This window comes from Parasteatoda tepidariorum, chromosome 7 (assembly GCF_043381705.1).
Source record: "Parasteatoda tepidariorum isolate YZ-2023 chromosome 7, CAS_Ptep_4.0, whole genome shotgun sequence".
NCBI lineage: Eukaryota > Metazoa > Arthropoda > Arachnida > Araneae > Theridiidae > Parasteatoda > Parasteatoda tepidariorum.
In genome coordinates, this window is record NC_092210.1 from 80,798,386 (window position 1) to 80,821,115 (window position 22,730).

A 22,730-nucleotide genomic window follows, 5' to 3' on the forward strand; every position below is an offset into this window, starting at 1 on the left:
CCTCATCCAAAATCAATCGGAACACAATTGTCACACGCCTTTAAGAACTTCAGCATGAAATGGTAAAAAAAAATTGCGCTTACCTGAATATTTAAGAATAATAGTGAAAAGAGTGCCAAGAAAAAGGTATTATCAAAAATATAACAGCTAAAAGAATGAACTGGATAGTTCATATTGGCAAAGATGGGCTGGCGAAAAACAGTAGAGAAGAGTTTGGTTGCAAAGCGGAAAAGGTCAAAACTACGATTACTAAACTAAGTTTACATGAACTTTCCTTTCTATATTTTAATATTAAATTACTGATATAGATGAAAAAGAATTCGCTCGGAATGGTTTGTGTCGCATTTTAGTGTCCTTTTAAACCAAACGTAAACGCATTTTCTGCTCACGACGTCTGCTTCGTACCCATAGACAGTTGTAAAATTTATAACGGGTTCAAAAAAATTTTTTTAGCTATTTCTTCCAGAAATATGAAAAAAGTAAGAATAACATTTGAGAAAACAACACATTCTGGGAAAATATATTTCTGAACACATTTCTGACAAAATTTATGGAAAGCAAGATTTGATAAATTTCAGTTATTCTGCAAATTTTGAGGGTCCAGAATCAGAATTCGTTGAAAAAGGGTATGTTTATTGAAAAAAAAGTGTGTAGTGAGTCGATTTGATAATTTTGTGTTTATTGTTTGTTTTCAAAAACAAAATTACTTCGAAGCAAGTCCATTTCAAGCAGAAGTGATACTCTGAGAGAGGCGATATTTAAAATTACATTGCGTGACACACTGTAAAGTAAACTTCACATCATTTTTTTTCTTTTATTGCAACCTCTTTTGATGAAATCAGCGTAGACCAAGCGCGTGTGCAAATAAACAGAATACCTTTGTTTAAAAAAATAATTTTCACCAGAGAAGTTTGAAAAAAGTAATTAAATGTTATATGCTTATTTTCTTAAATAAATAATAGCTTTCTTAAATAATGTCAACATAAATAATGTATAATGATGTAACTATATCTATTTTCTTAAATGCATGTTTTGAGTTATATCCTCACATTGAGCTGCTTATGTTACGTTATGAGCTGTTTACATTTTCTCAAATGCGTGTTTTGAGCTATGCCCTCACAGTTTGAGCTGTGTCCATTTCCTTAAACATGTATTATCAGATGTGTCCTTTTTCCTAAACACCCATATCACTATTGTAATATATTCCAGGTCTACCACTTGAAACTTAAAAATTGAAATTTCAATGTATGAGTATTCAATCAGTAGATTAGGGTAAGTTGTTTTATGTACTAATTTATTCTTCAGGTGAGGAGTTCATTAGCAGTTTCCTCATGAGTTGTTTCATCTATTTTCAAGCGTTTCTTCATATTTTGCTTCATGGTTTTGATGTCCTTCAAATGATTTTTTTCTTTGGTTTTGTTATTTATTCTTCCCATAAAAGTAAAACCTTACATGTTCTAACATAACATTCGAGTTATAATTTAGTTAAAAATTTAGTTATTTTATTTCGTCTGAAAGCTACCGTGAATAAAAACTGATTGAATAATTTTTATTTGCCTATGAGTTTCAATTTCACTTTTCTGTATTTTAAAGAGACTTAAATCCTCACAAGTAGACAATCGTTTTATTTTAAACGTTAGTTTCTTTAAAAAATGACGCGTAATTCTTGATCTAGATTTAAACAGTTAAAACTGATAAAAATAATTTAGTTCTTACAATAAATAGAGAAATAAGGCAAACTCTGAGTATCGTTCTTCCAGTTTGAATTCGAACTCAATTGTAAAATCCTTTAAGAGCTTGCTGAATATCTTTCGAATTTAATGTTGCATCATTTGAGGGAGAAACTATTGTTGCATATCTTCTTGCGATCTGAAAATCGAAAAAGCGATGTACAAGAAAGGGGCATTAACATTTTGATACATGAATTCGAAGTCTCGCTTTCCGACTTTTCAATATCATTGTAAAAAGTGAAAAAAGATTCCTTTTGTCATAAAAATGTGCAGCAAAGGAATAACGATACTAAAAAGAATGAGAGCAGAAAAAATATTCTTTTCCCTTCACCACCCAACGGAATTTCGAAAGAAAGTAAAAATCTTTTGAATCGTTTTCTTGCGCAGTGTACACCCTTTAAAAGCGTCTTTTTACCCCGCCATTTCCACTAGTAGTCCAAAAATAAGAAGTTTCTGTTTCTTGTTACAGTCTTTTTCTAGTCCATTCAAGTTCCAAAGGGTATTTCATGCTCGTCGACTTTTGATCGTATCGCCAATATACTCCACACTTGGCGAGTGATTTTTCGTCGATGCCTTTTTTAGGCTGAAGTTTTCTTGGTATATTCTTAAACAAAAACTGAAATGCAATAAATATATTTAATAACAACAGAACATATGTAAGAATGCAAAATGATGTGTGGTTTCATTTGAATAATTAAGAGCGGTTAAAAGATATCAGAGAAAATTGTGCACATAAAAAAGCATAAACATTTAAATGTCTGGCATATCTCCTTCTTTTTGTTAGAATATAATTTTTTAACGTGTTCTATCAATTGAATAGAATTTTTGTGTAAAAATGAAATTAAAAACGGCTTTCAAATAATTGATTAAGCATGGGAAAGTTTGGGATATCTGTTTGTCTATGTAGACGTTGGTCTATACAATCTGATGTGTTACATAGAGTGTTATATAAAGCTAGCCGAGGCGTGAATACATATATAAAGCTAACTATGCCCTTAATTATAGTATACACATTGGCATGCATCAATTAGCAAAATTTAAGAACTTACTAGACGCAACTAAGTGATATTTCTTTTTCAAAAGTAAAACGTTTTTTTTTTTTTTGTGTGGAAAGAGTTATTGCGTTGTTTCTCATCTCCAATTAGGTCTGACGGAGTCAAATCAGATCTAAAAACCCGTTAACAATCAGAAAAATCGATGACTAGAAAAAGAGAAGTCACCTCCCAAGTAGTCTATTGTAGGAGTATTAATAATGTATATTAAATTAAAATTCATAAAAAAATAAGGGGGGAACTTTTCTTTTATTTTATTTCACATATTGTAATCTCTAGTTTATCATATTACAAATACGAAAATTTTAAAAAATAGCCCTTATATAATACGATGTTTTAAACTTTATTTTTTTAAATTATCCCTAACTTTCCATTTTCATAAATTGAAAAAAAAATCAACCAAATTTGATTTCAATTTGATTTTTAAAACTGCATGAAGTTAATTTTAGTTTATGGTTGAATTTTTAAGATATTTATCTCACAAAATGATGGAGTCTAAAAACAAAATTTTAAAATGACGTAAAATAACATTTTCGTGGTTTACTCTGGACCCCTCAATGCAATAAAAAAAAACTCCCTACGTGCATCGAAAACTACATTGCAAATATTGCATCAGAATTTGAAGTATATCGATTGAAAATGTTACTGGTTAGAGACACAGCAAATACGAGAAACATAGTTTCGAGTACATTGCGTTTTAAATTTTTTTGATTATATAAATATGTATGTAAATTTGATCGTATAAATATACAAGTTTGCAACTAAGTATAATGCATCCTGATCCATAAAATGTGCCTTCTGCGTTATTTTCAGCAGTTTCAAATGCTAGTCAAGCACTTTTTCTTGTCGATCTAAACTTGATGCTTTTTTAGAGTAGCAGTCGAAATTCGACGGTCATCTTAATTTTAAGCATAATCTTTGGCTACATTTAATTCTAATGGACAATTACAGTATTTTATTCAGTTTTTATGCATTTTGAACCACTCAAAACCCCCAAACACTATTTCTTTTTTAATATTGCTAATTATTGAACTATTAATAAAAAGACGCTTACTTTCGTTTTTATCCAATAGGAACTGAGATCATCTGTGCTCATATGTCGTTTGTTTACAATCTCTGCGCACTGAAAGCCTTTACGTTCTAAACTTTCGTTTGAATTTTTGTAATTCCTTCGAACTTTTTTAGTTTGTAAATAAATATGCCAGAACAAAGACATGCATAAAGAACTATGCCCTAATGTAGCTTAATAAAAATGTGAGTTCAATATAAAGTATTTTTATAACATCATTTAATTTTAAAGGTACCAATTGAAACTTTATTAATCGTTGACGAAATTTTCCAGCTCTAAATATTTAAGCTTGTTCAATTCAGTAAGAAAGTTATTAGAGTGAGATACTTATAATGGAGATATCTTTTCAACTGCATCACTTGAACGGAATAGATCAATCAATTGTCGTTCACAATATTTCTATTGGACAATTCTATTGGATCATACCAATAGAAACGGATTCGTATTGGTTGTTATCTGTAACTGATTGATCATTAACGAACGTCCAGTGGACAGGTAATTGAAGTGATGTCAGCTTAAACATTTCAATTACCTATTCATATGATGCTATAGGAATACAAAATAGTTCACTTTTTAACCAATTTAATTTTGATTTCAGACTTTTTTTCTGGACATTTGTTTTTGTTATAAAATTCCGTTTTAAGTGAAAGTAAATATTGGATTAATTTTTTCATATAGAATAGTTTTAGGCTTTAAAAATGTAAAAAAATACCTAAAGTTAGTATTTTCTTTTTAATTTGTTGCAGCCTGAATTTAATGCCGGTAATCATCCTTAGCATGACAGTAGTATAAACAACAAAAGATACTGTAATATTAAAATATTTTTTTTAAGTTTAGATCAATAGAAGAAATTAATATATTCCTGTAAAATTTATTGACTTTATTTTGAATGTATTAATCTATATTACAAGCGTATTGAAACCAAACATATACATTTACTAAGTTCCACATTGTAGAAATAGAAGTTGAATTTTATAAATACTTATAAAATAATTTTTAGCTATTGTGAAATTTGTATTTACTCGAAAAATAAGAATGTTTAAAAAAGATACCATGAAGATTTTTCAGCATACAGGGAGGCATATTAACCAGCTGAAGAATCCGATTTGGGTAACCAATTTTGTCTGCAAATGGCAATGCCACTTATACCTTATGGGTAAGCAAATAAAAAAATAAATACATGTTTACTCAAAGAAAGTACGCTTCTGTGTATGATTACGTATTTTTAAATATCACTTGCACAAATATTTCAGCATAAAGTCATTCTCTCGAATCATTACAATAGTATCTCAAGGCGGAAAATCCAATAATTAGATTGGAAGTTATAAAGGTGCTCTCTATTTTTATTTTAGACTATTTCTTCCCATTTTCAATTTTTTTAAGGAATTAACTAATGTTCTGCGAATGGTTCATTTATACACTAACTCTATTCTTATGAAAATAATCTTAAAAAAATAATAGCCACCAGAAAAAGAAAATATGTGTTTAATGTGAAGCTGGCTACTTTTATATCAAACAATCGTTTAAAAATTGCTACTGGCAATAACCGACTTCTTTAAAAAATGTTACTTTTTTCACTTCAATACTGGATTCTTAATATAATGTTTCCGGAAACTTGGATAAAATGATTATATGAGGAATGCCTCAACCCTTCATCATCGAATTTCTAATTTATTGGATGCCACAAATTCACATTGTTGAAAAATTCTCTCGGCCACTCACTTTATTGGATTTTTCATCCTCCAAATCTCCACACGACGTTAAAAAAAGGCAAATTTTACACATTTTTCCTTTCGGGACTTTCAGCAACCCTGATTGCCACCTACCGAAAATCGATGCTACCTAACTTAGGTTTCCAACCCCCTTTACGCAAGAAAAATCGAACTTTATATATTTTTTTATTTATTTATTTTATTTTCGAATTTTTCTTTCCTTTAGTTTTGTGTCAAACCTTCCTTTGGATACTCTCGCATTTCGAACGTTTTCTATTTGAATTTTCCCTCTTTTTTTTTATTGGTCATCAGTATCGATTTGAATGGGGTTTTTTTTTGGTTTGTTTTACGGGATATTTTCTTTTGCATTCGCCTAAAAGGGTTTTAAATTCTACTTTTCCATTTGTGCAGATGAAAGATTTAAGAAAAAAATAAAAGCAAAAATAAATTTTGGTTGTGAAAGAGTTAAAAAATGTTGATTCGATGAGAACTGGAAATACCTTTGTGGCGTTTTTTATACAGAAAAAAAAAGTTCTTTTACGAAATATTTAATTTTAATCTAATGGGTTTCAGGCTTCGTATTATGGACAGTGAAAATTTTTTTTTTACAATATGTTTTACTATTAGCGAAAAGGCAAAAAATTCAATACAATTCTTTTTTATAGCCAGGTTATTTCTTTCATATTTAAAAATAGATAGTAATTAGATTTTATACAACATCTTGATTATTTTGTAGCTTATTATTTTTTAACGATGTGCTTGCTTCGAGTTTGTTTTGCTTTGAGGTTACTAATTAATGAAATATCAACTGTCAGATAATTTAAATAACTAGCAGTGATTTTAGTTGTTTGTTTTTTGTGTTTTTTCAACTGCTATTTTATCTTGTTTTTGTTGTTCACAATATCTTATTTTTTATAAATGAAATTTTAAAAAGAAAGAATTAAAAATGCTGATTTTTTTATATTAACCTTGCCGTTTTGAAAAGTTCAAAAGAATGTTATAAGACATAAAGGCAGCAAATATACAGTATAATATATACAGTTCAGAAGAAAAAGATCGAAAATCGACTAACATACAGAGATTTGAAGTGATTTCTGTATCCACTTTTAATTTAAAATAATTTCGTGTGAGTTTTGATGGTATGGTTGACAACAAGATGTATGACACAAATGCAATTTTAATGCCCTAACTTCCCTAGAAGTTTTTTGCAACATTTAAGCGGTCCCTGTTATATATAAAACCCTTTTAAACTTTTACATTTCGACAAAAATAGACTAAAAATGCCCTTTAAGAAAAACTGTAGCTCTAGGACAATAAATAATTTAAGATTTGCAATACCTACAAATTTGTTCCCCAGTGTAGTCATTTGCGAAATATTTTTGGTGCATAGTAAAATATAGTTATACGAATATTATTATTTAAAAATAAAGTGATACTAGTCTTGATTTGTGAGAGCTGGTTGATAAATCTAGACAAGTTTCTAGACGAATGCAGACTATGGGAATTGAAACCCTGTTTTAATGAACTGGACAAAGACGAAGCATACTTATGAACGCTTTAATCACTTCATTTTAATAAATCAAATTATGCATAACTATTGTTTCAGTAAATGTTCTGTGTTCGTCTTTTTGGTAACATGCTAAGCAATATTCCAATTCCTGCCATACGTGTGATAGAATAAGCGATTGTAAATATTTCGAGCATTTGTACAGTTCGCTGCTACAGTTGCTCTTTGTCCTGATCTGGCCGTGTCCTGTCTACCGTGTCTTCATCTATCGTTAAATTATTGCGCTGAACCATTGGTTTTTTTTCTCCCGAAATTTGCGGGAAAATGTCTTCGAACGACAATAAACAATGGTGTTTTAGCGTATTTTAAAGGGCTTCAACCTTTACTGTAGTGTTTCATGTTTTCGGAATGTTGCAGTACGTTGAAAATTGTTTGTTGTCATATGAAACTATTGAGACGGAATAACTTTATTCCGGTTGCCATATGAAACAGTTATGGACTTCGCACAATGTAATTATTTTTAGTTAACTAAATATGAAACACCCAGTTTGCTTAGTTAAGGTCATAAATGTTAGTATACATTTCATAATTTATTCCTAATTATAATTACAATAGTGTATTTTGAAATATTGTATTTCAATACTATTATTTATTTTGAAAGGAAGTAATTAATTTTTTTAGAAAATTCAATGCTTATTCTATTGAAAAACATACATAGGATATAATTTACAACAGTAGTTGCGTACTTTATTCCTGTTTGAAAAACAGAAAATTTAACATTGTGCTTTCTGAGAAAAAAAACGTCTTTACCATAGAAAGCACAAATTTTACATTGCATAAATTTACACTTTTTTGACTTTTTTCATAAAAGCAATCATATTTAAATAACTTCATCAATACAAATTTTTTTTATAAAATTTATTATTCTTAAAGATAGAAAAATATGACATAAAGTTCCAGATTCAATTACATCTTGTACAAATTTTACAATAAAATAAATAAAACAAATGGTGAAAAATTTATTTCGGCTTTTAGAAATACTTCGACAATTTTGGAATATAAAATGGAAGGTGTATAGATACTGTCATCACTGGAACTCCATGCAGGTGCATTTAAGTTTTGAGACTGATAATCAGACAATTTTACTTAAAAGTAGAACTTTACCCATTTGAATCGCGTACATTTCCTACACCATAAAAATACACTAAATTAGGTATTTCCAGAAAACTCTACACTTTTAATGGTAGCTACAGTAAACATGTCACAATTGCTGTAAATACCAAACATTAATTTTAGAATTTACAAGAAAAAGAAATGACAATAGAAGTGTAAAATGCATTTGTTCCATTGTTGTTGCATATGCATGCAGCTAGAATATTTTTCTGTTCTGAATTGAAACTACGTTCATTTACTTACGATATATCACACAAATAATTAATTTTGTGTAATATATAAAAAATATGCATTCGAGACTAGAATTATTATAAAGGAATATAATTATGACATAAAAAACGTACCTAAAATATTTTCTCAATATTTAATGGTACTTAATATATGTTATTACTTTTAAAATTTATAAATATGACATGTATCGGCACATCAATTGAAATCAATGCTTTTGAATTTTTTTTCTCGCCATCGGTAGAGTATAGGAGGTGATTAAAAGTTTGCCAGCTGATGCTCAACAATGACGCCCAATCAATACTCACAAAAGTGACAGATGCGTCTTTTGCGAAGTGCTTAACTCTAGCAGTTCGCAAGAAAAGTCCAACTTCTCGAACTAATTGTTTCATGAAAGCTCTTTAATTTCCATTTTGCTATGGTGATTAAGGTGATGAAAAATGAGGATTTTTAACTCTCTCGTTTGTCAAATTCTATTAGCGTTCCAATGCTAATTACTTCTCACACGGAACGCAATGAGAATTTAAACTGTTTTGAGAGATGAAGGAATGGTTTTTACGTTCTAAAGGGGGGGGGATTCAACTGAATGAAAAATTTCTTCACTGGGGAGATTGTGACAATTTAATTGACTACCGCTCGTGGTAAATTAGTGATGAAAAGCGTGAATATTAATTTAGCTTAATTGAGCATCTATTTGATTGTTCATTCATCGATTCTGAAAATTTAATTTTAAGCAAGAGACCTTTTTTAATTTGTTTATAGAGAGTATGAAACAAAAAAAAACTCAATTACTTTTTCTTTTTATAACTGTATGATTGATTTTCTAGTTTCGCGACAGCTGAGTTCAGCGCATATAAGTAATGCAGATAAGCTGAGTATTGCGTTGAACATTGAATAAAATTTGCAATATTTGTTCTTATACATATTCATGCATCTTACCATTAAATTTAGACAAGTGAGGCATTATTTTCTTTATGTACTTATTAACGTTAAGTTCAATAAAATCAAAAGTAAGTCGGTAGAACTAATAAATTTTTAAGTCACTGGGGTTTTGTGTTTAAAAATGTATAAACAGAAAACTATATTTTCAATATTTCAAACTTTTATAACTTATTAAACTTTCGTTCTATTAACTTAATTTTGATTTCATTGTATTTAGCGTAAAAAGCATATGGCATCCAATACTTTGCTTTTCAGTATATGCCAGATAATCAAATAGGTATGGCATACAATGTCATACATAGGATTTACGAAACTTAACTTCACATACATAATACTTTATAAATCTTAAACTATTAGTCGTATAAATTATTTTGGTTTTTATTCTATTCAATGTGGTTAAGAGAATACCTTATTTGCTTAGATATGAATTTCAGATTAAAATTAAATATTTCAGAGAAAGCAATTCCTCACTTATTCAGTGAAGTTTTTCCCTTTCTGATCCCTCTACTCCTCAGTAAATTCAAAATGGCAGCTACAGCTCACTTTGAGTGAAAAGTCAAACTTTAGGTATCCATATTCGGCCGAAACCACACATTAAAAAACACTTTCCAACTTTTTTCTAATTATTTCCGCACTGAAGTACTCAGGAACTGACCTATATATGAAATTTGTTAAAATTTGCTTTCCAAATTTACATAACTTATGCTTGCTTCAAAACAATTCAAAACTCAAAAGAACACTTTTAATCTAATGCTGATGTTAAAAACTGACTATTAAAAAGATGATTCCATTTTGCCATTTTTTTTCTTTAGTTTCAACAATCAATCTCCAGTATTATTTATTTCTTTTTTGAAATGTAAACCCCAAGCATTCCAACATTTTAACATTAGAGAAAGACAGATCTAAAGGAACGTGATTAGTATTTTTAAGGAATATACAAATAATTTCCAACATTCTCTAACTTTTGCGCTTACGAGTTGGCAATGCCAAAAAAAGACGATATTTTTAGGTGGTATTCATAAAATAAAATACGTCCTCATACGAGTTTGTGTGCTGTATGTACTTAGTATAAAATTCCACGTTCGCGAAATATTTTACCTTCTGTTTTTCTTTTCCCTTTGCTTCCTTTTGTTCCACATATCAAACATATTTCATTCCGTTTTCTTATCAGATAAGCTACAACTCAACGCACCTTTAGGAAAAGGGACACGAGAAGGAATGGTGGGAAGAGCTATTTTCCATAACTTTGTGAAATGAAAAATGACGGTTGGAAAATTCGCTCTCTGCTTTTGGAATTACCATCATTCAAGAAGAAAGTAGATTTTTCAAGGGTCATCTCGATATGTTGTAGAAGATTTCTACGTCTTGCTTATGATTTCTTTTGCTAACATTTTTTTTCTATTCCCGTTCCACTTTTTTTTTTATCAATACATCTTTTAGAATATAAATATTTCTTTTTATTTCTCCCTCCAAAAAACTATCGAATGTAATCTAAAGTTTGTTCAGTTTAATAATACAAGGCGAAAAAAAAAATGTTTGTTTGCGAGCAGTTTTTTCCTTAGATTTTACTTCGTTTCGCAAATTGTAAATAAAATTGTCTGCCTCTAACAAGTTATATTTTAAAGCAGATATCACATTTTTATCCTTTATATTCAAACGTCATGACACAAGATGCTCTCTTTTTTTCCCAAAACATAATGTAAAATGCATTTTAAATGAGTTTATAATGAAGAGTATTTAAATTAAATTTGTATTAGTAATATTATATGTCTGACTTTGTCGCTATTTTTAAATAATACTTTCATTCTGGTCATTGAATAAAAATGCTAAATATTTCTTCGAGCCATTTGTGAGTTATTTTTTTTATAATTTTGGGAACTAACTCATGTCGTCGCTTTGAAACTAAACCGTGGTAACTCAAAAAAATCGAAAAATGAGATGTTTGGGTCATTTTGTGTAAAGAAAATCACCCTTTTAGAAAAACAACGTGTTATCTTCATAAGTTCCATAAAATTAATTTAGAGAGCAGATAAATCGTTATCGCATTGGAGCGATTCGCCTTCTTGAAAAGTTAGAAATCGCTCTCTTGAAAAACTTGCTTTTTTGAGTTACCACTGTTTAGTTTCAAAGCGACGATGCGGTGTTCATTAATTATGAGGTAAATAATTTTATGAGAGATGACGTCACAGTGATGTCAGACACATAAAATTCTTGGGATTTTTTATTTGTGTGCAGCGTATTTGAATTGCACCCATCACTGAAATGTCTTGTCACGAATCAGTCACCAAATTGACCTGTAATGTTTGAATTTTTTTTTTGTACTTATGATGATTCTAGATTTCTAGTGCTTAAAACATGAGACTTCTTAGACATAAAAAAATTACATTGCTTGTGCTTGAAAAGAAAACATAGTTAGGAAGTAATCGACTTCCTTGAACTGCAATATCTAATAATATTTTGAATTTATAATGTAATTATTTATGCTTTCTGTAAATAAAATTGTCGTTTCAAGATCACACTTTCTTCGATACCTTGGTAACGATGTGGCAGGCAGCAACTCAACTCTTTTTTATTCTAAAGGCAGTTAAAGAGTATCTATCACTATATATTATTAAAATAATAATATACTGGCTTGGGGAAAAAGAGAGATTTGCGGGTACTATGGTAACGGACGAATCTAGAGTCTTGATAGTGTGGAAATTACATAACCTTGAAACGCTCATTTTATTTACAAAGACAGTCCCTAGTGAATGTTTCAATTTCTAACATGAAATAAGTATTTTTTCCCTTCTCTTATTATCAAAGCCAAAAAATTTATTTAAATATTTATTAATTTCAATAACTATTTATTGTGATTAAAAAAAATTTTCTTATTTTACAGGCAACAAATGCCTACGAGTCTGGAAGGACAGATTACTATGGAGAAAACTCCGAGTTACTTTATTACTAAAGAAGTTCCGCCCCGAATACACGCCATGTCACCGTCCGTCCGCTTACTGGTAGTCGTACGAGATCCCGTCACCAGAGCCATTTCTGACTATACTCAATCCACGAGTAAGCGAAAAGACACTCCGTCTTTTGAGGACATGGCCTTCCTCAACGTTAGTACTGGACTTGTGGACACGTCCTGGAGTGCCATCCGAATAGGAGTTTACGCCAGATTTCTAGAGTGGTGGACTAGATATTTCAGTTTAGACAGAATACATTTTATCAGTGGTGAAAATCTAATACGAGATCCTGCTGGGGAAATGGGAAAAGTCCAGGACTTCCTGGGCTTGAAACAAGTCATATCAGACAAACATTTTTATTTCAATGAAACTAAAGGATTCCCCTGCCTGAAGAAATCCGAAGGCAGTGGTAATCCGCATTGTTTAGGCAAAACCAAAGGACGAGCTCATCCAGATATATCATTATCAACTATTCAAAGGTTGAGAGACTTTTACAGACCTTTTAACATGAAGTTTTATCAAATGGTGGGTAGGAATTTCGGATGGCCGTAATACTTTTTGTGCGTGAATCGTAGGATTTAAATATTTCTTAACAGCAATACATTTTGTAGATCATGAACATATACAAAATGTTCGGTAGTAATTCAGCAAGAAATAGACTGAAGCATATCAAATCAATTTAGGATTAATATATGAATATATCCATTTAAAAAAAATATATTAAAAATTCTTACGCTGAATTTGTATGCATTAGTCTTGTTAAACTCTCCATACGACTCTTCTGCCAATTTACGAAAAATACAGCCTTGTTTTATTATTGAAATTATTTGATTTAAGTCCTTTTTGTGTTTTCTAATTATGTGAAAATTATTATAAATATTGTGAAAATCACTCAAAAGATTTGCCTCAGCAATCTGTTACCAATAAAAAGGATTCAACAGCTTTGTCAATAAGTGGTTAAGATTTTCATATTGGTTTATAATACTTTGATTACCAGCAAACTGATTTATTAATAAAACTTTATATCTTATTCTGGCTAATGAAACATAGTTTTTTCTTTACTATCTCCTTTTTATCTGCCTATGGTGTCTTCTAAACCACTTTATCATTCAAGTTTTAGTAATAGTTAAAAAAAAATAATAAATTTTTTTTTAAAAAAAAGCATTTCTTGCTTCATAAAGTTCAAGTAAATTGTTTTCACTGAGATGAATGTGTTCTTTAGGGACTTAAAGTATTATAACACTATGAATATTTTAACTATTAATTTTTAAGTTTCCTGTGATCTTTTATGTAAAGAATAGAGTTCTAGCTTGAGTAATAATTTGTTTTGTGTGATGAATCAATTAATATGATTTGGCAATTCATTTTCACAACATGAAGATAACTCGTAGATGCATATTTTGCTTTTAAGTAAATGAAAAAAATTGTTACGTTTAATGAAAAAGTATTATTCTTCGTTAATGTTTGTAAATATCTTCCGTTAGATATGCCAAAGATGTTTTATAAATTATATGCCGCGCCAAATATTGAAAAATTAAGAGAATACTTTATTTTTGCATTCTAGTCATGCTTTTATCATATCATAAATTAAATAAGAAATTCTTGTTCATAAGAAATTATTCTAACTTTCTCTTTCGAATGTTCATATTTTGAATTAAAAATTTCTCTAAGTGTTTCCAAAAAAAAAAAAAAAAAAAAAAAAAAAAAAAAAAAAAAAAAAAAAAAAAAAANTCTTAAAAAAAAAAAAAAAAAAATTCAAATTTTCAGCCTATAGTGATTAAACATTGTATAGAATTGGGGTATCGCTAATTAGGTTGGTGAAAAAGTTTTTTTTTAATTGAAAATAGGTTTAAATAGGTTTGATGAAATGCAGCATAACATGTAAAACTTAAGTCAAAAAATCCAGAGACTGCCTTGAAAATGTGAAAGTAGTACATCATTTCCAGAAAAATATGTTTGACTGCTTAGATGAGAAAGTAAATATTACAATGGGTTAAGAATTCTCATCAGAAAACTTACAAAGCTTCATCTTTACCATTTGAACTAGATTTTCAAAAATAAATGAATAAAAGAAAGTTATGATATAAATGAAAGAATGAAGACACGAAACTTTTAATTAAGTTTTTTATTATTACTTTTTAATAAAATTGTAATGTGCTTTGTGGACCTTGTGCCAGTAAACCCTACATTCAATTCAATTCAATTCCTCGACTTTAAATCATTTGCACCAACCTATATTTTTTTATCATTACAGCTTTGATTTATATAACATAGGCGGAGGGAATAGAACAAATACTCAATTCTTAGTGATGAATTTGGTGAATCGACCAATGTCCATGTTGGGATTTACCATTAAAGTTTTATTTTTTATCTTTAAATGTTCCATGATAAAATATTTTATTTTTTAATGCAGTTCGATAGCTGAGTGTTTCATTTTTCCAAAGCCAACCCATAAACTGAGGGTTGGCATGACCCATCATTAGGATATCAGAAGAATCACTTTTTTAGGGGCCACCCTATTAAATATGCAATGATATCCCCCAGTAAGAAGGACAGATGGCATAGATAAGAAGGAAAGAACATCCATGTCTTTGACCGGGATTAGAACCCGGGACCTGTCTGGCATTAGGTCAGCTCCCTAACCTCCAAAAAGCTTGATCGGTGAATATTATAAGTGCGTTAGGTAGTTTTTGTTTGATAAGTTAAATACACTCTTCGTTTTTCTCCCTTTATTTATTCTTTTATAAAATCTTAATAAGTGCAAGAGTGTGATTGTTAAAATCTGGGTATATTTTTACAAGAATCGTTCTAAAAATGAATAATATAATGCATGAATTCTACATATTCTCAATTTTTAACTAGTCAAACAAACATTAATTTTGTGAAATTGCCTGATGAAGCAATTTTGCCTATAAAAACTCACGGTAATCCACATTTTTATTTATCAATTTCTTTTTCTTAAATTTATTTATTTTTATCTTGTATTTTTCCAAACAATGACATTAGATTTCAAAATAAATTGCATTTTTTAAATAATTAAAACGATTTTGCTTAGATTTTGAGATTTTTTTAACAATAAGAACTAGTGAAATTAAAATACGAACGAAATTTAAAAGAAATTTATTTTTTAAACAAAAAAGAAGCAACTTTTAAATTAAAGGAACTAAAAAATTTATTAAGGAACCAGCTGATCCTCCTTTTTAAATAAATAGAATTTCAAGCATACCAGGATTTAAAATCGTACAGTCTTAAAAAATCTAGGCAATATGTTAGTAAACTCATATTGCTTAAGAGAGAGTGGATTTAATTTTCGTATTTTACAATTTGTACGGTATCGTGGATTTATTATTAAAATATTTAATACTAACATTAAAATAATATGCCTTACATTAAAAAAATATACTAATTACCTCAAGGGTGCTTTTCATAAATAATGATTCAAATAGTATCAAGTGATCAATCAAATGATTAAATTCAAACTGCACTCTTATTCGTTATTATTAACTATGTTAGCCAAAGAATCTCATTTGTGATACTTTTTCCAACGAAACGAACCTAGTTTTTATAAGTTAAAAGAATACTTTGGAAACAGTAAAAAAGTATTAAATTTATGACAATGGTTTTCATCAGTGAAATTTCATAAATCTTGAGGTGCCCGAAGCGCATAACATTAGAAAAAGGTGATTGCTTAAACCTCCCCCCTTTGAAAATTTGCAAAGTGCTGGGAAAAAAACCCGATCCAAATCAGTGTGCTCCTATTCTCGAGTAATTAGTGAAGATAAATCCAGGTAAACTTTAGATTTAATATATTGACTTTTATTTTTTAAAACAACGTTCATATGTCATCACATTCTTTAAATGCATTTTTTTCATGCATGAGAAATCTGAGACTTTTTTATTTTAATTAGGTTTTTTTTTAAAAAATAATACTAATAGCAGTCATCTCTCTCTTAACTCTGGTTCCAAAATTTATCAATTCATACATATAGCTCAAATATTATTCTTTAACATAATTGAGCCAACTAAATTTCTATAAAATCAACTGCAATGTGTTTTAAACAGATCACAATAATTACTCCATGAATAAACAGTTCAAACTTTCACTCGTATTTTAATTTCAAAACTTTAACCTGTTTTAATTTTGAAACGAATAAACTTTCCTACAAAAGAATCATTTTTATATAATTTAACAACCTCTGCCATGCGTAAATCATGAACTGTTAAATATTCTATGTTTCAAAATTCATTCGACTGTCCTTCCCTGGGAGTTGTAAGCAACTTCATTTCCTTCCTCGAATGAGACATTGCCCTATTCTATCCAACTAATTAGGGATCTCTAATTAGTAGCCCTCTATCAATAGAATCTGATCCAGGTGCTTCAAAGTTTGGAAGGGAGCCATGTTAAACGAATCGTGAAGGCATCGGTTATGGACAGCAATTGAAGTGTAATTGGGCAGGTAGAGTAAATATGAACAATGGATATTAATTAGATACTGAAGCAATGTAACTTGCCACTGGCATAGTTGTTTAACTTTTTTTTAATTATGGAAGTAGGATGGAATTTGTGGATTTATCAGAGGAATTAACAATGTATTGGGAAATAAAATTGTGAGAAAGAAAATGCCGTGAAATTTGAAATATTTTTCTGTTAGTAATTTTTTTTTTAAATTAGAGGTATTTGAATACAGTATGTATGACATTTTTGCTTTGTGTGATTTTTCAAGCTGATATTTACATGAATGCATGAAACTATGTAGTCATAAAAACTGTATGAAAATTTATGACGGCACGAGTCTGACAATAATCATACACAATGCGTTATAAATCAGATTATTAAAAACAATAAGTCTGTTCCAATATTTTATCAGGAGGTCAACGGATTATCAAGAGTAAATACAAAATATGATAAAAAGTAAATGTGAATTTTTTTTTTAATTCCAGTTTGCGTTGTACCCTTTACATATTTGATTTAAAATTTTAAAAAATGATGTTAAAACCTTTTTGAAAAAAATAATGAAGCATCCGAAATAAAGTTTTTTTTATACTTTTTTAGTTTTGGTTTGTTAAAATCATAATATGTCGCAAAAACATATTCAGCAAATTCAGGCTTCTCCTAACTTTGAGGTGAGGTGCTCCAGTAATTCCCCTTAATTGCATGGCCACTTAATTTATAGAACTCAAGTATCTTACCCATATTACAGAATACAGTTGATGTTTTGGAAACTTCACACTGGATGAAATCATAAATGTAAATAAAGTAATAATATTGAATTGTTCATATTGATTTATCACATTCCTGCGCATATATTTTCCCCAAGAATAATTTTATGCTTAGTATTTATAATTACTTAAATATTACATGAGATTTATTTACTGTAACATTCTTACTCCTGCGTGACTAAAGACATCCTTCCAATTCGTATACTGTCTGACTGTTACATGTTTATAATGTCTTCAATACTGAGGCCTCTTTTGAGACACAACTATAATGTGGTTAACATGAAATTCGATATTATTCAAACCAGTTTAAAAGGTATCCTGGAAAAGGAAGATTTAATTCAAAATTGGACGTCGAAAAAAATTTTGGTTCTAAAAACAAACAGGTGAATATTTTGATAGTTTTCGCTTCATTTTTTAAGTTGAACATAGTTTCGTTGGTGCTTTTAAGGAAATCCCCGTCGGTTCTGACGCGTTGCTTAGAAGCGCTCGTATTGTGTTAGATCAATGCGAAGCTCCCTACTAACAGCTTGAAATAAATAAAAACTTAGTTTGTAATAAATAAAATATGATGAGTTTGAATTCATTTCTGCGTTAAGAGAGTACTCGATGCAGATAATAAGAATACTCAATTTTTGTACTTATTTTACTTCAATTAGGAAAATTTAATTGTAAAAACTTAATAACAACTACGAATTATTCATTTCATTTTACAATAACTCAGTTTCTTCATAATTAATGAATTCGTTTATAAAACATAGATTGTTTTATAAATGGTAATCTTTCTTCAAAAACACACGCTTTCATTAAAAATGTTTTTGAAATATAAACAAATGCAATGCTCTCTAAATCAAGTCTTTTGATAACGATATTCTAAACCTACCATTTTTTGGTATTATTATAACACACACTATGGCTTAATCAGACAATATACATAAATGTGTATGTTTGTATTCAGGTGTATTGTTTATATGTAAATAAAACATAATATGTAAATATACAGCATGAATGTTGAAACATGTGTGACATTGTGAAAAATAGTTTTTGCCAATATAGATTTATTCAACTGTAAATAATAAGTTTCTTGGAAAAAAGCAGTTACTATTGTCCATTGTGATGAAAGCAATAGAACATGTATTAAGGATTTTACAAAAAAAAAATTCTGTTTCTGATATCATTATAAGATCATTTCAAATATAAATAAAATATTTCTGTTTGCTTTAAATTATTTGTTGTTCAATTTGTTATAGCTGGGAGAGTTAATTATTATTAAAATATACAACGCTATAATTAAGCAATTATTTTTTTTAACCCTTTGACGCAGAATTTTATGAAACATATTTTTCCTACTTTTTTCATTATTTTGAATTAATTTAGATCGAAGTAATTAAAAAAAATATTATATTTAGCGTTTTAATATTTTACGGTCATGAAATACAACATAAAACACCGGTTTTTTTTTCTGCGTTAAATGTGAAATCTACCAAACATGGCTTACTTCCAGACAATAGTTTTTGAAGTTTGCACTTATTTGCAGTTTAGATTTAACAGAAACAGTTATTCATCATCGAAAATTTTTAATTTACAAAATCAGTTATTGATATTTTGAATATGAATGGATTTTCTTTTCTTGACTGTTTTATTATTTTGGAACAAATATAATTCTGATAATCTGGCAGATTTTTTTAGAAATAATTAGACTGTTTCTAATAATTGAATATATTTTGTATATATACCAAATATGTATATATACCAAAATATATTTCTGCTTGTAATTAGAGCGTCAGAAAAAAATATATAAGCGGTTTTTTGCCAAAGGGTTAGGAAAATAATATTAAAATATTTTTCGTATTACTCTTGACATACTTTATTATTTGATTTTAACCTCAATTTTTAAATTAAAGTATTTTTATTGCAACACTTAATATTTGTAACATGCAGATTGTTTTCAATGGGGCTCTTAAAGTGAGAGCCAATTCTCTTACGATATCTACATTCGATGGTCACACATTTTCTCGCATTGAAAAATTACTTAATACCAACAATAATAGATACATGAAAATACTCTGCTGTTCATCTCATAAAGGTCTAGATTTCAAAACATTTTAAACACTAGAATCATAAAAAATTACAAATGCAACAACTTCTCAACTCCAGTAAATGGAAAAATTAACTTAAATTTCAGTTCCATAATAACTTGGAAAAGGAATAAGCACATCTCGTATAGATTGTAAAAGAATGATCATATCTAGTCTATAAGAAAATGCTTTTACAGACTAGATATTTACACATTTCAGCTCCATTATATCTCTCATGGGCTGCAATAGCGGCACAACTCAAGAAATCATGTTTTGAGATTAGTGGGTTTAAAGTTTACTTTGCTGAGCAAAATGCATAAGAAATGCTTTAGTTTGCTTCAAGGAAGCTTATCTTCAAGTTGAATTATGAGTTGTGCTAGTATTGCAGCTGAAAGAATGTGTATTTTCATATTTACACCTGTTCTTAAACCAAAACTCGTATTTTTTGAGTTGTGCCACTATTGCAGCCCATGAGCGATATCTACATACAACAAAATTGGACTTTCAATCCTATTCTTTAGAATAAACTATATGGTTCTTTGGAAACAAAAGATGTTTGATTTATACATTTTAACCAAAATATTTCATCATTTACAGCTTCTTGTGAATTATCAAATATATCGTTTCCTAATGAATCTAGATCTAAATTTTGGGAAGGTAAATAAGATTTTTGCGATCAAAAGTGCTGTTTACGTTGAAAAACGTTATATTTGATGTATTTATGTTACGTTGCATTAAGCTAAAATGTGGATTGGAAGAAAATAGAGTGTGCTAAACAAAGAAACAGACTAGTTTAAAATATTGCTATATTTTATAAAATTAAAATTGAGTGAATAACCAACAATATACCACAACTTTTACACGAGAACCAGAAAAATCTTTATTAAAGCCTCGTATTCATTTGAACTTTTTCTATTACATAAGTAAATAAATACATAAACAAAATCGTACTCTTAAAACAAAAATGAAAAACTGGTTTGCATAAATAGTAATAATAATACAAAAATATGCAAAACACTGAAAAAAAACTTTTTTATAATGTCAATGTTTTAAATATTTTCTAAAACGTTTAACACATCTAGCATTACAATTAAAAAATCATTTTCAAAATATTGTTAGAATGAAAAAAAAATTGTCCAGAATTGGGTACTTGTAACTCAAAAATAAGAATATCATTTATACACAGACACATGCCGTCTCTTGCGCATGCTCATGGATGAAAATGTAAACGGAATTTCCTCAGGCCTGTTTGTAATAATATATAATCCCTACTTGTAAGGAATTTGATAATAACACAAGGTGATCTAGGGAAAATTCCCTTTACACTTTCATCCGAGAGCATACTCAAAGTATCCAATACACACACTGTGTCACTAATACGGGTATCCAATTTACCTTGGAAAATTAAAGTACTTTTATGTTAAGTTATTTTTGCAAATAAACAGTTTATGCTAATTGTCTTAAATGTTTTGGGTAATTCCCGATATTAAAATCTCACCAAGTATTACAGTTCTATCATGAACTTCCAAGTATTTAAAGAAGAGCCTTCAAGTAAAGCTTTCATAGTACACAACTTATGCTAAAATATTTTGATTTTTATGAAGCTGAAATTTAAAACAACAACTTTTATTTTCTGTTTTATTTCTTTTATTTTTAAATCTTTCTAGGACGAGGATGGAGCTCTTCAGCCTTACGAGAGCTCTGATATCCCAAACGTTCATAATGATAATCGATTCAGATCACCTGATCAGAAAAAATATTGAACCCAAAATAGCAGGTGAAGAAGTGAAGGAAGAAAATCACATACTATTTTAAGATCGAGAGGCAAGAACTGCTTATCTCCATGGAAGCTGATTCTGAGAAAAATGAATTTTGCGAGTTAACAGAACTTTTTCTTCAGCATGGCCAATCTTAACTACGTAATAACTCTCGGAGCGAACCGAGTTTCCATGTTGTTGATTTGTCAAAACTTCGTAACTCCCAAAATGTCATAAAATTTGTTGTACCACATGCGCCATCTTTGGTTTCGATTCGCAATCTCAGCAAACGATAACTTAAAAAAGTATAGCCTCAACTCCTTTTTACACAACTGTAATTGCAACTATAATAATCCTAAACAACTATAATTGCAGAGATCGTTCCTTACGATCCTGTCTGTACGCGACTTCGCAAATTCTCTTCTAGTTTCACCTTTTATGTAATTTTTTTTAAAAAATGAGTTGTATCAAAAAAATTTTTAGAAAACAGATAATCTTGTAAATGAAGACATTGATTTCTATTCAAGAAAATGTAAAGTTCTTTCACACCAAAGGCAGTAAATATCATAAAACGTATAATTAGTTTTAATTTGAATTAAAAAAAATCACTATTTTACATAAAGTAAAATTATGTATTAGTGTACTAACAAAAGTTCTTAATGCATTCTGCACAATTGGCTTTTATTTGCTTCATACTTTTTAGCATATTTTGCACTGGAAATATTAAACAGCCTTAAACATACAGTTTTTTTAGATACATGACGAACGTAAATGTCTGATATGATGTAACACTTTTATATCTTTAAATACATATCTCATTTTTCATTTTAAGGTATCAAATATGCTCACGCAGCTTTATTGTTTTAACATACATAGGGTATTATGTAATTGACTAAATTGGTGAACCCTACTCTTTCATACCGGATTTTTCCAGCCTCCGGGCTTTCTGGCTGACACGAACTTTACCCACCTAATGATATTTACTCAACTCTCAGGAAAAGACGGCGAATTGTGAGAGGGAAAATAATCAGCATTTTAGTTCCAGTTGGATTAAAATATCTTAGCTGTTTTATTTCTTCTTCTGTGGCATTAACTTTAAAATAATAGTCTTTTCTTCTCTCCAAAGAATTGTAGTAAACCTCAGGAGTCTATATTATTGAAATTATATAGGGTGACAAAAAAGAAAGCTAAGACACATATGATTGTAGTCCTTATTGAAATACCACTACACTCCATTGCAAGATAAGAAAAGACCATTGCAGTATAGGATTTTAGTAATCATCCGTGACTGCATATAGTTCCGTTTTATTTACGTAC

At 29.1% G+C, this 22,730-nt stretch overlaps 1 protein-coding gene across 1 annotated transcript in view; it reads left to right on the top strand.

Annotated features, from left to right (window-relative positions):
- Nucleotides 1-14,066, top strand: part of LOC107457172 (heparan sulfate glucosamine 3-O-sulfotransferase 6-like) — a 57,998-nt gene extending 43,932 nt beyond the window's left edge. Inside the window, exon 2 of the mRNA XM_016075270.3 lies at nt 12,295-14,066. Coding sequence (XP_015930756.2) covers nt 12,295-12,913 — 619 coding nt within the window. The 3' untranslated portion in view covers nt 12,914-14,066. The remainder of the gene's footprint in view (nt 1-12,294) is intronic.
- Nucleotides 14,067-22,730: the final 8,664 nt, after the last annotated feature.